Source organism: Drosophila pseudoobscura, chromosome X (assembly GCF_009870125.1).
Source record: "Drosophila pseudoobscura strain MV-25-SWS-2005 chromosome X, UCI_Dpse_MV25, whole genome shotgun sequence".
NCBI classification, from domain to species: domain Eukaryota; kingdom Metazoa; phylum Arthropoda; class Insecta; order Diptera; family Drosophilidae; genus Drosophila; species Drosophila pseudoobscura.
The window spans coordinates 48,501,891-48,518,856 of NC_046683.1; the positions used below are offsets into that span (position 1 = coordinate 48,501,891).

The 16,966-nt window shown below is 44.2% G+C and overlaps 5 protein-coding genes across 8 annotated transcripts; 2 read left to right on the plus strand and 3 right to left on the minus strand.

Moving 5' to 3' along the window:
* Nucleotides 1-9: 9 nt before the first annotated feature.
* On the plus strand, nt 10-3,140 carry Kap-alpha1 (karyopherin alpha1). 2 transcript variants are annotated; one of them, XM_001353586.4, is made up of 6 exons: nt 10-138; nt 643-856; nt 917-1,428; nt 1,496-1,759; nt 1,828-2,327; nt 2,390-3,140. In XM_001353586.4, the coding sequence occupies exons 2-6, from the start codon at nt 668-670 to the stop codon at nt 2,569-2,571; spliced, it is 1,647 nt and encodes a 548-aa protein (XP_001353622.2). In that variant the 5' UTR covers nt 10-138; nt 643-667; the 3' UTR covers nt 2,572-3,140. The 2 variants fall into 2 exon arrangements, with proteins under 2 accessions (XP_001353622.2, XP_033240328.1); XM_033384437.1 differs by lacking the exon at nt 10-138 and adding an exon at nt 328-524.
* Nucleotides 3,038-5,887, minus strand: Cyp305a1 (Cytochrome P450 305a1). Its single transcript, XM_001353587.4, has 2 exons — nt 5,694-5,887; nt 3,038-4,717 (listed from the first exon to the last, which is right to left on the minus strand). Exons 1-2 carry the CDS (start codon nt 5,785-5,787, stop codon nt 3,291-3,293), a joined length of 1,521 nt encoding a protein of 506 aa, XP_001353623.1. The 5' UTR covers nt 5,788-5,887; the 3' UTR covers nt 3,038-3,290.
* Nucleotides 5,888-6,273: 386 nt separating this feature from the next.
* cyc (basic helix-loop-helix ARNT-like protein cyc) lies at nt 6,274-8,129 on the minus strand. 2 transcript variants are annotated; one of them, XM_001353588.4, is made up of 5 exons: nt 8,030-8,129; nt 7,748-7,822; nt 7,231-7,685; nt 6,737-7,163; nt 6,274-6,660 (listed from the first exon to the last, which is right to left on the minus strand). In XM_001353588.4, exons 1-5 carry the CDS (start codon nt 8,041-8,043, stop codon nt 6,399-6,401), a joined length of 1,233 nt encoding a protein of 410 aa, XP_001353624.3. In that variant the 5' UTR covers nt 8,044-8,129; the 3' UTR covers nt 6,274-6,398. The 2 variants fall into 2 exon arrangements, with proteins under 2 accessions (XP_001353624.3, XP_015042973.1); XM_015187487.2 differs by having other exon boundaries at nt 7,892-8,109.
* Nucleotides 8,130-8,262: 133 nt separating this feature from the next.
* Fibp (acidic fibroblast growth factor intracellular-binding protein) lies at nt 8,263-10,104 on the minus strand. The gene is made up of 9 exons (XM_002134939.3): nt 9,876-10,104; nt 9,738-9,816; nt 9,359-9,677; nt 9,186-9,293; nt 8,994-9,126; nt 8,827-8,927; nt 8,701-8,769; nt 8,459-8,644; nt 8,263-8,396 (listed from the first exon to the last, which is right to left on the minus strand). Exons 1-9 carry the CDS (start codon nt 9,975-9,977, stop codon nt 8,318-8,320), a joined length of 1,176 nt encoding a protein of 391 aa, XP_002134975.2. The 5' UTR covers nt 9,978-10,104; the 3' UTR covers nt 8,263-8,317.
* Nucleotides 10,105-11,745: 1,641 nt separating this feature from the next.
* Nucleotides 11,746-16,145, plus strand: Deaf1 (deformed epidermal autoregulatory factor 1). 2 transcript variants are annotated; one of them, XM_015187488.2, is made up of 4 exons: nt 11,746-12,241; nt 12,825-13,572; nt 13,868-14,514; nt 14,585-16,145. In XM_015187488.2, the coding sequence occupies exons 1-4, from the start codon at nt 12,095-12,097 to the stop codon at nt 14,753-14,755; spliced, it is 1,713 nt and encodes a 570-aa protein (XP_015042974.2). In that variant the 5' UTR covers nt 11,746-12,094; the 3' UTR covers nt 14,756-16,145. The 2 variants fall into 2 exon arrangements, with proteins under 2 accessions (XP_015042974.2, XP_001353625.3); XM_001353589.4 differs by having other exon boundaries at nt 12,825-13,563.
* Nucleotides 16,146-16,966: the final 821 nt, after the last annotated feature.

Consider the following 16,966-nt stretch of genomic DNA (forward strand, 5'->3'; position numbering starts at 1 on the left):
CTATCGATATCATCATATCTATTGCATCAGCTGTAGTGCATTCCAGGAATATCTGGCAACTCTGTGCGCTAAAACGTGTGGCGTATCGTGCGTAAAATTTCCCATTACTTTTCGCAAAGAAAGCCCTCCCATAGACAGGTAAAGAGAGTGTTCATCGTTAATAATTGTGTAGCATGTGCTATTACTTACCAAAAAGAGTGACTGGGCAAGTTGTGGGTGCAGTACGGCCTGCTTCTGACCTAAGCCCACGCACAAATACATGCATGCATACATATGTACACTTTTCCATACACACAATATAAATGTGAAAGTGTTGTGATTGTGCATATTGCTTAAAAAACTAAAAAGTTCATCGAACGCGAATGTACATACTAGTACACCACATCAAATATTTGGAGAGCAACGTCATATCCGGGCTCTTTCCGAGATACCCCTGCCCTAAGGAAAAGTTGGGGAGTTTTAGGGCTTGGCACTTCACTAAAGTGTGGATTAAATCAGACCTCACTGACTGTTTATGCACATATGTATGTACATTATATGCGTATAACGAACATGTATCAAAGTTTTTTATATTTTCCATTTATTTTTCATTTCCAAAGTAAAATAATTATTCAATAATTTTCCACACATGAAAATTTTCAGCATAGTGAACTGAAACGTCAACACCATGTCCGCTACCCATAAACAGCGGTATAAAAATGCCGCACTGGACTCGACAGAAATGCGTCGCCGCCGCGAGGAAGTTGGCATCCAGTTGCGAAAAACCAAGCGTGAGCAGCAATTGTTCAAGCGTCGCAATGTTGTGCTGGATTCATCCCCCACCGGAATGGAGAGCAGCAGCAGCAGCGAGTTGCAGGTATACATTCTATATTTGGTTTACTGTGTTGCATGGTCACTAAACGACTTTATATCACAGAGCACGGACATGCAAATTGCGGACAGTACTACTGGCCAGCAAGGAATGGGGACACAGTCATTGGGCCAGGCAGAAGCTGGTGCCGGAACAGGACCGCAACAATCGATTATTAACCAGGAAATGATAAAAATGCTATACAGCTCAAAGGAGGCCGATCAACTCGAGGCAACGCAAAAGTTTCGCAAGTTGTTGTCCCGCGATCCAAATCCGCCCATCGAGGAGGTCATACAGAGAGGCATAGTTCCCCAGTTTGTAACTTTTTTAAGAAAAAACAGCAATGCCACTCTGCAGTTTGAGGCAGCCTGGACACTGACAAACATTGCCTCGGGTACCTCGCATCAAACCAAGATTGTCATTGAGGCTGGGGCTGTGCCCATATTCATAGACCTGCTGTCCAGCCCCCACGACGATGTGCAGGAGCAGGCCGTTTGGGCTCTGGGCAACATAGCTGGCGACTCCCCCTTGTGCCGTGACCATCTGCTTAGCTCTGGCATTATGCTGCCCCTGTTGCAGTGAGTAGAGAAGAGAATTTGTTGGCGTCCTCCAACAGACTATATATACATTTTTCTTTTTTTGCAGAGTGTTGAGCTCTTCGGAGCGTATCACTATGATCCGGAATGCCGTTTGGACACTCTCAAATTTGTGCCGTGGCAAAAGTCCGCCAGCGGACTTCACTAAAATAGTTCACGGTCTGCCCATACTGGCTCGCCTGCTCGATTACACCGATGTGGATGTTCTCAGCGACACATGCTGGGCCATCAGCTATTTGTCCGATGGACCCAATGATAAAATTCAGGCTGTCATAGATGCTGGCGTTTCCCGTCGTCTGGTCGAACTGCTACTGTGAGTACTTGTGGTTCAAATAAGATTAACTCAACCGCTTATCCTCCTCCTTCTCATTCGTCTTTCAGGCATCCCCAGCAGAATGTCAGCACAGCTGCTTTGAGGGCTGTCGGTAATATTGTGACCGGTGATGATCAACAGACTCAAATGATATTGAGCTACAATGCGTTGCCCTGCATTAGCCACTTGCTCCACTCGACGACGGAGACGATCAAGAAGGAATCCTGCTGGACCATATCAAATATTGCCGCTGGTAATCGGGATCAGATTCAGGCCCTTATCAATGCCAACATATTCCCACAGTTGATGACCATTATGCAGACGGCTGAGTTCAGGACGCGCAAAGAGGCCGCCTGGGCCATTACCAATGCCACCAGCAGTGGCACTTCCGAGCAGATCAACTATCTGGTGGAGGTCGGCTGTGTGCCGCCAATGTGTGATTTCCTCACTGTTATCGATTCGGACATTGTTCAGGTGGCGCTCAATGCCCTGGAGAATATACTTAAAGCGGGCGAAAAGTACCAGGTTCGACCCAATCCTTATGCCATGGCCATCGAAGAGTGCGGAGGTAAGCACATTTTGTTCATAATTCATAATTGTATCCTAATGTTGCCTTACTTTTACCTTTAGGTTTGGACAAAATCGAGTATCTGCAGGCGCATGAGAACCGTGACATCTATCACAAATCATTCTACATCATTGAGCAGTACTTTGGAAACGAGGAGGAGGACACCCGTGTGGCTCCTGTGGCGGGAAATCAACAGTTCGAGTTCAATCCGCAGAATATGCCAGATAATGGTTTCAATTTTTAGTACCAGCAAAAGATGATTATTCAAACTGACAAACAAAGAAAGGTAGATGAGAGGGGACAGCAACAGCCGGCACAGTGAGGCTGGCAGGCAGGCAGGCACATGTCTAAGTGCAGTCACTACTAGCATTTAAGTCAAATTGGTGGTCCGTCAGCGGTCGGCTCATTTCATGCTTTTGTTAAGAATACTCTCTCCCATGATGATTTTGATTTCGATTTTGATTTTGATTATGGTTACTTTTAATTTGCCAACGCAATTGGTCCAGGACTATCCTGAAAGTGTTGCACCTAGATAGCTACATAGTTTATTATACTCCACCCCCCCACTGTATATGGAATTTTATTCCTTCTCAAATTTCAGTTTGTAAATACTTTTTCATACGTTGAGAGCCCTGACTTGGTGTTGTTATACATACATGCGTAAAAACAGACAAAAATGAACGATAACGATGATCATTAACGAATAATGATAACGATGATAATATGGTTTTTATTTAATTTCAATTTTGTTACACAAATTGTTTAAATTATGAAGATTTTAGTTTAATGTAGAGGACACTTTAATAAAAAAAATAAAAAAACCAGACCAGACCAGAACCACACCTGATCGGCATACTATCTCTGGTTATTTTTCTGAATAACCTTAAGATTATTTTACATACATATGTATAATGTGGAAATGTATACCCAACACCCTACCTGATTACCAAGATCTAACCATTCTTAGGAACGCTTTACGAACTTTACTTTGTAGGGCTTTGGCGTGAGCGTGATTCCGGGCAGCAGTACCATCGATGGTGTCTCTCCTGGCGGCAGAACAATGCAAAAGTGCTGTACTATCCTAACCAGAAAGGAGAAGATGCATGCACGAGCTAAGGCATCGCCCAGACAGCGGCGTCTGCCTATTCCGAAGGGCATGAAAAACTCATCCTTGAAGCACTTGCCACCCACATCGATGAAGCGCTCTGGCCGAAACTGCAACGGATCCACCCAGTGCTTCTCGTCAAGATGCACCGAACGCAAGTTAATCAGAATGGTGGCATTCTTGGGAATGTCGTAGCCTCCCAGCTGTGTGGGCCAGAGGGCACGACGGGGTCCCGTGATGGGTGTGATGTGGAAGAAACGCTGCACTTCCATAATGAAAGCGTCCATGTAGTCAAAGGATTCCCGCCGACTGAGATGGGGAAAGGCGTCTGATTTGGCGGAGTTGACGTTGGCCGAGACCTCGGCGAACAGCTTCTCCTGGACATCCGATCTCATGGCCAGCACCATGAGAGCCAGGTTGATGGTGTTGCTGGTGGTTTGGGAGCCGGCAATGAAAAAGTCCAAAATGGTCATCACCAGCTGGGTTTCGTTGAAGCTACTGCTCTCACTATCCGAACTCTGGTCCCGCATCTCCTGCAGATAGGCATAGATCAGGTCACTCTCCACCGGCTCATTGTCCGACGCCTTCTCCAGCTGCCGTCTGTGATCCGCTATGGTATCCATGAAGAAGCCGTAGAGCTCTGTGTTGAGCTGTCGGATGAGATTGTAGCCGGTGCGATCGGGGGCCACATGCCGCAGCCAGGGGAACTGCGCGAGTAGCCCCCCACAGACATCGAACAGCTTGGAGCGACGATTCATCAGGTCCAGCAACCTCTGCAGCATGCTGTTCCCCTCGCTGGCGATCCTCTTTCCGGCTATGAGGCACCACAGCACATTGAGCACACCGTGGGCCAACCATGTCACCGGCTCTATGGGTGCCTCCTCAGTCCGGCCCAGCTGCAACAGAAGCTCCTCCGCCTCCCGCTCAATGTGGCTCTCCATCTGACTACGTCCGTAGCCGACGTGGCGCATCTGCTTCATGGCAAAGTTGCGGTGCTCGTACCAGAGTTTCCCGTCCGTGAAGGTTATACCCTTCCTCGTTCCCATCGTCCGCAGCCGCAGAAAGAAGTTGTCCGGCCTCCCCTCAAAGACCTCCTGCAACTGCACCTCGCGCACCATCTCGTGCCCAAGGGCCACCACCACGTACTCCTGACCTAGCTTCAGTCCCAGCAACTGGCTCTGGTATCGCTGCGCCCACTGGCCAAAGAGGATGTGCTGGCCGCCCACAGCCCGTGCCTCCTTACGGAACTGCAGCGTGTTGCCCAGCCAAGGCAAGAATCGGGGACCTGAATGTAAAGAGAAAATCTGTTCAGAAAACTATCCTATCTTGTATTGAATCGATGTCTAATCGTGGTTGGTTGGTGATCGATCGGTGATTGAAGTTCAAATGAGAACTAACCCGTTCGTATGCCTATGCCTATGTCCGGAAGGAATACTCGTATGTATGGAGTACTACACTAATCTAATCGGCAGCTAGTGAAATCTGTTAGCTAGTAAATCATGAAATCGCCTAAAAGAAAACTTTAAATTGAAATCTGTTGGTTATCAGAAATATCAATGCGGGGCACCTGTACATGTGCTGGGATTGGGATCTGTTCTAGTTGATTGCTTTAAGTTTTCATACACATTTCGTAGAGTAGACAGTGCGTTTCAATAATATAAGAATACATGCCCTCTAAGCTTTAGTACAGTCTGGCATAATTTTGAGTTGAAATTGATAGAAATATCCCATATTTACCCGTATGTAAATGGTTCTACTATATAGGGAATGCCCTGCACTGCATGGCATTACAATGCAATATTAACCCATCCCAGCAAACTGCATTGGAAAACTGAGAAATGCATAAATCAGCCGTACCCCTACCCTTGTTAGGCACGTATGTACCTCAGACCAGTTAGGTTAGGTGTCAGATATGCTGTGTGACAATTTTATCAATGCCGTCTCCGTCCCAGTCCCCATCGCCATCTCTGTCGCTGTCGGTGTCCATTTCGTGTTGCTAATGAGGGAAACCATTTGGGAGTAAGGCAGGTCGTCTTGTCTCTCTATGGCTCCTACATGGATCACATGGAAGGCATCGCCAAGACACACAATAGACACGACACTTTTAGTTCCATGAAACTTTAGAATGCTCCGAGTCCATCACAGGTTTAATGGTTACATGACTCTTTTGTTTATCTTCATCTAGACCCAATCTGAAGCTCGCATTTCTATTTGAAACACTACAAGGGAATTGTGCCGCGTATCCTTTGTTGCCATCTCACCTGGAGGGAAATTCTTGGGACGCTGCACCGATTTGATAAGTGAATAGATCACAAATCCAATTAAAATAGCGCACAAAAATATGAGGGCACTCATTTCATTTGTCCAATTGATGAATTATTGAGTACGAAATAAAACCGTCCGTCTGTCCGCACACCACGCCAGCTCTGTGCCAACTAATTCCGAATCCAATTCACGAGAGAGTCGGACCCAGGCCCAGACCCACGCGCCTGGCCTGTCGTTTTTCATGTGGGTCTATTGATAGTGCAGGAAAAAAGAAACAAGAAAAAAAACGAATCCAAACGAAACAAAACGAAATGGGTGAAAAAGCCCGTCTCAGTTGATAAATCATGTACGTGTGTAGATATATACATACATATTATATATATACTTATACTCTCGCGCATACAGAAATTCGACCGAAGATCACGTCCAAAACGTGCCTGCCTAAGAACTATTCGTTGTTTATTATTCTACGTACTATATCATACTACTCTGCGAAAATTCTCTTCGAGTTCTACGTACTCGTCGTACGTATAGGAAAAAGAGAGTTAACTAAATCTCTAAAATCCATTCTAAGAATTTCGAATTGATTTTGTGCGTTTAATTATGGTAAAAAACAAAAAAAAAATTATGGTATAAAATGAGCTACGATTAAATTAGATTATCAACCAATGGCGTTTGGCATTAGGAAACCAGATGCCCGATTACAAGAAGACAGAATTTTTCGCAATTATGTAGTCAATCTCATTCGTCCAGGGATTCTTAAAAGCACGCCACTCGCTCTGCAGCTGAATGTAGCTACTGTCCTTGCAGCGGAAGCGGTACACCTGCGTGGTGAGCTTTCCCGGCACCTGCATGACAATCTTGTGGGACTCAACCAGTGCGGCTATGTCTTCGTTGTGAAAATACTCGTAAAAGCTGGTCCCAAGGATCTCCTGTGGTAGGAAACCAATCACGAGGGTGGCACTAAAGGAGAGAAGCAAATAACATTGCCATATAAATCCACTCGCGACTAAGAATGGGTATGTACTCGGAAACCTACCGCTGATCGATGAAAAGAAACTTCCCCTCCGCCGAGTGTCTGGAGATGAAGAGCACATGCTGGATGTTCGGATGATTTTCTACAGCGGTAGGCACACAGGAGTTGAGCACATTGGGCGGTATGCGTCCGATTGCCACCAAGCAGGAGAGATTTGTTGTCTGATCGTCGCTATCGCCCTCCTGTTCCTCATCCTTGATGGGCGTCCATGACTTCAGGTAGCCGGTGCACTGAATAACTCGATACTTGTGATCTATACTCAGCTTGGACTTGCGCTTGGTGGAGCTGCGCGAGCTGGACGACGTGTCTGATTCCTCCTTGATTTGATTGTTTGCGGCACGCAGTTTCATGCGGCAAAAGAAGGAGCGACGGGCACCAGGACACAGGCGGCAGAGACTCTGAGGGACGTCTGTCTTCACGGGAAGCATGGCTGAGTAAGAAAAAATGTATCCAATTAAGCATGGGATTTGCCAAACTACTAGCTTCTATTCACTCACTCTTCGCATCAATGAGGCGCTCCCTTGGGCACTGCTCAAGCGAGGAGAGCTGCTCTTTGACCTTGCCAATATCCTTCGGATGCAGGACATCGAACCAGCTCTGCCCCAACAAATCCGCCTGCGTGCAGTCCAAGACACTGGACACCGACTCGGACACATAAAGGATGCGTCCACGATCACAACCCACAACGAACAGAAACCCCTCCGAGGCCTGCAATATTATCATCTTCAACTCCTGGTCCGACATGAAGCTCGGCCTAAAGTCGGCACCAACGTACGGATGCAGACTGCCGCTGCCTCGGATCCCGCGCAAATGCTGTACCGCCATCCGCAGCACCGTGAGCTTGTCTAGCTTCCGCTGCATTGCATAGCACATGGGTATCATGGAGGAGAGCTCGTTGATGCACTTGTTCATCTTGTCCCTGCGCCGCTTCTCGATCTCACTGTGGTTTTGTCTAGCAGATACAAATGGAATAGTTATTATCGATTCTACCACACGCATCGTCATTTTTCATACTTGCGGTTCTCATCCGAAGTACGATTGGCCGGTTTCTCATCATCAAAGTCCTCTTCCAAGTCCTCCTGATTCTCGCTGAAATATTTAAAACAAAGGATAGGAGTGGGAATTAAATAAACAACCCCATTTTGTTTGTGCTGCAACCTGCTATTAACTGCAGAGGACATCATGGAAACGGTTGATGCAAGTGCGTCCGTTTGTGTTTCTTCGGGGCTTTTAAGGCTTAACATTCACTTAAAGCAGCCACTTATTTATGTAAAAGTAACAATTAGAAAAACCTACAAAAATTCTTGCATTGCAAGTCCGATAACTGTGTTCAGTTCGTCTATCGAATGAATGTGATGCCAGACTTTTGGAGAGGCAGCTTTGTAACGCGACAATCGATAACATCTTTTTGAAAATTACAATGAATACATTTTTTTTTTTTTTCAAAATCAGCATAATATTTATTTCTTTGAGCTTAACAAATGCATTCTAAGATACTGGATAACAAATTATGCGAAATAAAACACAACTACGGCTATCAAACACACATTTATAAATAACATGAACTCTAGATATAATCTGAACTTAAATATGATACATCTTATCCAAGCATATTGTAATGACCTGCATGTAACGATCCCATAGACAGCGTGTTTCCTGATCCCTGCAAAAAATAATATTTGAATACAGTAGGTACTGCTAATAATGCATCAAAATATAATTTACCTCGAAATTTCCAGATCCAGAACGCTCTGTGTTATGGAGGACAGAAATTTATTAACCTGCTCTCGGTTCCAGCCATTCTGACGCCAAGGGTCTATCAGTTTATCGCATAGATCAACAAAAAGATCGCGAAGCTCTCGATTGCGATGTAGATTACAGGCGATTGTGATCAGAGCGCGCCAATACGAGCTATCATGCAACATATGATTATAGAATCAGTACTTTTAAGCAATTAAACTCCTCACCGAAAGTTTCCGTCCAACTCGTGAAAAGCACGCTCAAGAAGAACAGGCTTGAGGCGTAGGCATACAAGGCTGTAAAAAAGGATTAATATAAAATATATTAAGATAATGGGAGGCTTGCAAACCTACTGTTTTATCTCCTTTTCCTTATCCAGCAGGCAGCGCAGTTCGCGTAGATCTAATAAGAACTCCTTGTCCATTTCGGTGTCGTAGTACTCAGGGCCAGTGTGCTAAAAATAAAATTAACTCCCAATTTAGACCGCTTCAGTAAGTAATATAAAGGTGTTTCAACCTGCCTGGTACGTGTAGGTCCAGTATATCATAATTGAGTGCGAGCAGGTCAACAAATCACTGAAACTTAAGTACTGCAGCTTTTTTTTGGTCGTTTCAAAGCGCAAGCAGGCCAGGAACACGATACAGGCATACTTTCTATAAAAAATCAGGAGTTAACTTTAAACTGTGTTAACTTTTTTACAGACACCTCCTACTTGGCCAGATCGTTGGATATGAAGAAGTGCTGCTTTATGTTGTTAGTCAGCGTGCCAGGCATCTCCTCCACAGCTTTGAATATGCGCTTTACGTTGTCGAATTGTCGGCTGTTAATACTCGTAGGAGCATGAAATTAAGGAACAATTATCCTTGGCGTTGAAAATCAACCTACCGGCAGGACTTCAGCTTGACGCACGTCTTCTCAGCCACTTCATCCAAATCCTTGCGGTATCGAGATGTCAGTTTTTTTCCCAGTATTTCTCGTGCTACAACATCATCAATGGAATAGTATTTCTCTGTGATCATGTCTCGCATATGTGGCTCTAGTTGGAAGCAGGATTGCTCCATCAGCTTCGTGGGCGCGTGCAGATATAGTTCAATCAGCGAATAGGTGCGGTAGTGGTCCAGCACATCGGAGGCAATCAAGTCACTTGGTGCTCCCATGGAATGGCCAAAACCCTTCTGTTTCAAATAGGAGACGGCTTCGCTTGCTACCAAGGGAATCACATTGTAATCACAACAGATAAGTAGAAGGTACAATGAACACTTACAGGAAAACCCTTCGATCCATAGCTGGTAAATTTCTGGATCTACAAGGGTGTAATTACTTATAAAGACATCTACATCGGCCTGCAAATAAGGAACATTACATTCTGATTTTGTAGGATTATATTTTATCATTTATTTACCATTTTATTTACAACTATGACCGATAGACCGATAGATGGATGTCGCGATAGAGATGGGCCATCCGTCCATGACAGATCCAACCCTAATCCGACCTGATACATCAATGTACAACGGTAACATTTTCAAATATATTATAAACTTCACGTTTTATTAATTGTATATTTGTTTTATCTTTTTAAAAGCATAGGATTTAGATCAGCAAAATTCTCCATTGACGAAATCAGGGATGATATTCGTAAGGAAACGATAAAAATGCATGCCATGCCCTTTTTTTTCGCAGACGAGTACTTAGATCAGCCAAAATAAAAGCCGATTAATACTGGAAAGGCAACCTGTGCAGGAGCGAAATATAGAAATTCTATCTTTCGTCGACCCAAATATTGAGGAGCTTTCTCAGGGCATTGTCGTTCTTCAGCGCCACAGCGTCCACAAATATAGTATATAGTAGTATAGCAAGCCAATAGTGCTTTTATAAAAAATTTTGAATTTTAAATTGATTTTTTTTTGTAAGCAAACAACAGTGTAACCGTAGAGCATGTACATCTGGCCACACTCTGTCCCGAGCTAAATATATGGAAGTTGAAAAAGACAGAGACAGCCTAAAGAGAAAAACATGCATAAGAGCGAGAGAGATATATGCGTCCAGTAGGTTTTCCAGTTGAGCTGGATTGATTGATTGTCTCAATTTTCCGAACATAATTTTGTCAGAAATAGTGCCTCATTTATTCGACTGACAGCCGGGAGATGTCTTTAGAGACGGCTGCGAACACTAATTTTGCGTGCTTTCTATCATGCTCATCTCATCTCTCTCTCTTCGCAGCAAATTTATCAAAGCCGAATATCATAACAGCTTAATAGATGGAACTTATCGGCATCAGCTATCGATATACCACATTCATGTTTTATCCCCATTCACGGTATATTATATACTTTTCTGTATAGTTTATATATTTTATGTGCTGTATATCGGTATATATCATTAAAGTTAAATTAAATTTGTAAAGGTATACTGAAGAAAAAAGAGTATAAAAACTTCCATACGCATGTTCTTTTAGTTTTTTATCTCTCAAATCGTTCCTCCCTGCATCATTTATTCCAATTGATTGCATTTATATCCTTGTCACATTGTGCCACAAAATGATGAAATTATGCAAGGTAATCCATTCCCGCTCTTCGAGTCCAGGATGTAGAAATATAGATTCAATATAGAAAATATCATAGGTCCATAAATGTCAATCTGTGAAAAAAGACGTTATAGACGTTTCTAATCAGCTTGGGAAACAGTATTTTAATATTAATTTAAGGAAATAGAGTATATTATATATTATTATTATATATTATTATACTAAATTATATTATATTATATTGACAAGCAACAAGTGTTCAAATACCAGAAACATATAAGAAATTACACAACATTCCATACACACACGTTACATTTCAAGCACACTTACGTTTGCAGCATTGACCTTTTTTGTTTAAGCCTTATCTTACATCCAATCAAATAAAAAGGAGTTCTTAAAATAACCATATATTTCAGAAAATTGATTCATCAATCGGGTAAAATTATCTTTTCAGGGCTGAAAGTCCTAGTTAGCTAGCATTATTAAGCCGAGTATCAAAATCGAGGAATATGATTTCTGATCATGGAGAGAGAACGATTAACCCATTGTAGACTAGTGGGTACTAAAATACGCTCCACGAAAATGATGATATTTGAAGAATTTTAGTGCAGTTCTGGTGAAATATATCGTGGAAATTTTGTTTTTTTGGAAAAGAAAAACTACAAACAGTATTATTTTTCGCAGCTCAACTCAAGTTACTATCCTGTTTAAATGAAGGGGGCTTACGAGGGCTACGTTCCTTTTTTCATCGGTATATTCGGTCACACTGATCATGAGGAAGAAGAAGAGGATATCAACTTTAAGAGATTTTTTAAAGTTTTTAGCTTAAAAAATGTAAATTGCAATATATAGTATACTGTAAATAGAAGAAAATGAATCGCCAACGCGAATGCCACAAACTACACATGTAAATTGTAAATGGTGTGCGCGGGAAACACAAACTGCAGGCGCAACAGCAACAGCACGCACCAACCACAACAGACGTCCAATTGCAATTCGCAGCACTTCGATGAGTTAATATTAAGAAATAAAAGTGGAAACATTAGTGGTAGAACAAGTGAAAGTGAATTCAGTGCGCTAGTGGCACACCAATAATGGAACAGGTCGATTCCACTGCAACTGAGCTGCACATAAGCAGGATACGTGAAGTGAAAGACTTGGCCGACGATGTGCGCGATGTTGTGAAAGAAGAGGTGATATTAGAAAGCCCGGGCCATCACCATCATCATCATCACCACCAGGTAATGAAACAGAAACAAAATTTGTCTCTTGGCGGTAAGGGTGGATGTGGCTGTGGCTGTGTCTGTGCATGTGACTCCGGATCCGAATGTGGTTCATTCTGATTCTGGTTCTGGCTCCTCGCGCTCTGCCACTGCCACTGCCACTGGCTCCGTCTCTGCTCTGCTCTGCGCAGTAGTGAAAAGTCTGTCCATGTGTGCGTGCATGTGTGGTAGTGGGTTGGGTGGAGGGGGGTTGGCCTGCTCCAAGCGGAGCAAGCGGCCCACTGGGCAATCCAATCCCAACCCCCACAGAACGCCGACGTACAGCACATACCACCCCACCCGCTCACGCTCACGCTCCCGCACCCCCTCCCCAAGCCATCAGATTTTGTGGCGCAAATTGTTGTGTATACCGATTTTCATTTTTCCCATGCTGTGTTGTTTACTTACATTCGAATTTTCTTCTTTGATTCCTTGGCAAATCGCATCGCATCGCTTGAAATAAAACTACACGAATCGAAAATACAAATACGACAATTGGCAATTGGACACTCAACCACATTCATGTGACGAACGTTGGAATATGTGCGCTATGGTAATGCAGTTGGATTCTAAGGTTCGCATGGTCACATCCTCCTCAAACGACAACAGCGGCAGCGGCTCCGGTGGTGGAGCAGGAGGAGGCGGTGTTGTCTCTGTGCCAGTTTCACTGCCCATCGGATCAATGATAACCGGCACCACCTTTAATGTGATTACGCCCGATCAGCTCCCCACCCACTTCAAGCCGATGCTGTGCGTCGACAACAATGGCTACCTTTCCGGTGGCACGGTCAGCATGGGCAACGACCTCAAGACGATCGTCATCCAGCAGCAGCAGACACAGGCCAGCGGCGGAGGAGGGGGCTCCAACAGTGCTGGAGCCAACACAAATGCCACCAACACACTTGGACTGAATCATGACGGCTCTGGGAGCAGGGCCCCCAGCGAGGACAGTCTTGTCCTCGAGCATGCGGGTGGCGGTGGTCAACCAACGGGCTCCACCGGCTGGGCAGAGAACACATCAACCCAACACATGGAGGTCTTCCAGATCCGTTGTAAAACCACCTGCGCCGAACTATATCGCAGTAAACTGGGATCTGGCGGCCGTGGGCGCTGCGTCAAGTACAAGGAGAAGTGGCACACGCCCAGCGAGTTCGAGAATGTGTGCGGCCGGGGCTCGAGCAAAGACTGGAAGCGCTCCATCAAGTACGGTGGCAAGTCGCTACAATCGCTCATCGACGAGGGCACACTCACGCCCCATGCAACTAACTGCAGCTGCACCGTCTGCTGCGACGATGAAGCAGGTGAGTCAGGTGAGACGAACAAAAACCATAAACCCTGGTCACCAGCACCTCGGTCCATTCATTAAGGCCTTCCCAAGTACAGTGAACTCGCCACACAACTACAGTTGCACTGCCACTACAGTTCTATAGATTATAAAACGATTCGGTTTCACTTTATCCGCATCAACTGTTGGTTAGCTAGAAGAGAGTAGGCTGTACTGATTGGTGTGGAGAGTACGGGCAACCAATGTAGTTCTGGCGGGTTCACTGTAACACATTTGGTCGAATAGAAGAGCATTTTTAAACCAAATTTGATTGAATTTAGCATCCGGTCCTGTACGTCTATTCACACCGTACAAGCGACGAAAGCGAAATCAAACGGATCTCGATATGGAGCCTGGTCCCAAGCGCAAGCGTAATACCCATCATAGCAACAACAATAATAATAGCAACACTAACAACAATAACAACAATACGAGCGGTAACAGCGCCAACAACAATATAGATATGTCGGCGGCCAATGCGGCTGCTGCTGTGGCGGCAACCTCCACCGTTGTAGATGAGAACATGTTTTTGGCCGAGGAGAACATCACGTCTAAGGATGAGCCGTGGGCGGCGCTAAACGACAGCCTAGACACCTCCACCGAGCTGGTTGACCAATCGCAAATGGGCAATGCCTACGAGCGTGAAACGTTCGTGGTGAACATCAATGATGGGGCCTCCATTGCCGTCCTGGACAACAGTCAATCGATGAAGAACATCGAGCATGTCTACTGCACCATGGTCAAGGCAACCAATGACTTTAAGCGTCTGCTCAACGAAATGAAGCAGTCGTACGAGCGTCGCATCGAGGTTTTGCAAAAGGAGCGCGATGCGGCGGTCAGTGCGATGCGCGTACAGGTTCACGCGGACATCGATGATCCAAATATATCTGGCTCCCTGCACGGAAATGAGATCATATCGGCCAAAAAGGTAAATTCGCTTGACACCGAATTCACCCGAATTTTTTTAATACGAGCATTTGCTTTAATTTATTGACTAGTGCGCCAACTGTAACCGCGAGGCATTGGCTGAATGCTCGCTGTGCCGGAAGACGCCGTACTGCTCGGAGTTTTGCCAGCGCAAGGATTGGAATGCTCATCAGGTGGAGTGCACAAGGAATCCGCAAGCGACAACGCAGCAGGTCATGCTGTTGATCGATGATCAGTCCTAAGCAACCTAACGAAATGTACATACAAATTTTACTACTAATAATACGAATATACAAAGTTCCCCCTTTTCCTATACCTCCCTATTGTCCCAATCCCTTACCCACACTTCGAAGCCCATTAGCAAGCCTCTATCCTTTTAGACTTATGTCCTACATTAATGTAATTCTTAACGTACATATAACTATATAAATATATATATGTATTGATATATATATATATACATTTTACTATTGAACGTAGGGCAAGCCAACAAAAAATACAAAATAAATAAAAAAAGAACAACAAAAATATAATTAATTAAAAATGAGAGAATAACGTAGCAAGCAAAAATCAAAGCAAGTGCAAAGGCGTAGAAAATTAATTAAGCTACATTTTGAACGTAACAAAACCTAAACAGATTACTTGTAATTCAATTTAAATTAAATTAAATTTAGTAATAGTTGCAAGGCGCATAGCATAACTAACAGGGAGCCACAGCCACCCCATCCCATCCCATCACAACCCGACACTGAACACGAAACTGAACCCAATTCCCCAAACCCCACACAGATTGCAAACTCTTTTGCATTGATTGAGGGGAAGGACAACCCAACCAACAAAGAGAAGATGACACAAATTCTGGAATTACAATTCGAGTACATATTCCTCTATGTATACATTTTTCATTAGACTCTAAGCACATAGTTAAACTTTTAACATTTTACTATTATAATTTAATGGATACTACTGCCCGTTACAAGCATCCAATAAAGATTTCAAACAAAAATAACTGATCGGTAGCCAGGAAATAAATGAAATTCAAACTACACACCACCCTCTCTATTCATATTATCCCTGCCTCAACACCACCCCCACACCACCAGCCCCAGCCCCAGCCCTATCACGCCACGCCCTCACAATAACCAAAATGTAAAACATTAACAAAATAAAATAATAATAACAGTTAGCTAGTTGTGTGTAAATGTGTCTCGTAGGGTTTTCCCGATTGTAAAGTTTCTTGCCGTCACCCTCAGCCTCAGCCTTCAGCTGATGTAACACCTTTCTTATAGTCTGTAGTCCCATATGCTAATACATTCATAAATACAAACCAACATACATACATACGTATATATATAACTTTAAACAACTGCTAGCTGTATATTCAAATTCCAGCATACACGCAGATGTAAAGTAATCTAAAATTTGAATTTCGGAGACATTTATTGCCGACCGAACAGATCACTCCACGCCACTCCACGCCACGCCACGCCACGACACGAAATCCTTAATGTCAGTCTCTGTGATGGTTTCGTTTCGGATGTTGTTGCATTACTCTCGTAAAGTTACAATTAAACCTGGCAGAACACCACAAAACAAGCGTGGCCAACAGAGCGGCAGAGAGGGGTGACAGATGAAAAGAACAAAAAATAAAAATACATACATCTAAATGTACAAAAGCTTATCTTGTGTCGTGTTCCTTTTTGTTCCTTTTTTTATGAAACTTTTAAATTATGCATGTACCAATACTCGAAGTGGCTAATGAGCGTAGTAGTTGGTTTGGTAGTCAAATATCTATAATGATTCTTCTAAATAGTAGGATCCTACTTTGGATCCTCGTTGACGGCCTGACTAGATCATGGGACACGATACCCGATTATCCGGATCCCTGCCTGAAGTTCCAGCGAGGGTATCGCGCCCTAATCGGAACCTTACCTGGTCCCATGCTCGACGGGAGTGAAAGGCACTGGCTGTTATATTGTGATCGATTCTATGCTAGAGCCGATACGCTCCCAGAGAAAATACATGGACCAAATGGGGGGATCAGTACAGCTTTATCAACGATTCCATCCAGCCCCAATCGTTACAGATCCGGGCAATAGCATCTCTGGCATGGAAGTGGCGTTCAAGAAGCTCCCCTGCTGTGGCCGGACATATTAATACCATATAAAGATCATGTCGGAGTGAATATGTTCGTGTTAACAGTGTGGATCCCAGCTAATGTGGTGATTGTAGATCCCGCTATCAACTGTTTCGACGGTGAATATGAAACTTGCAGCGGAAACGCGGCAAAGCGGCAGGGGGAGCATAACCTTGCCGCGTTGGTCCCATGCCTACCTGGGACGTCCCCCATCCGAAGGGTGGATCAACAAAATGCGATTAGTTATCTCGCAAACGAAGTGGAATGGAATGGAAGTGGATAGGTGTATGCTATCCGGCAAAATTCGAAAAACACC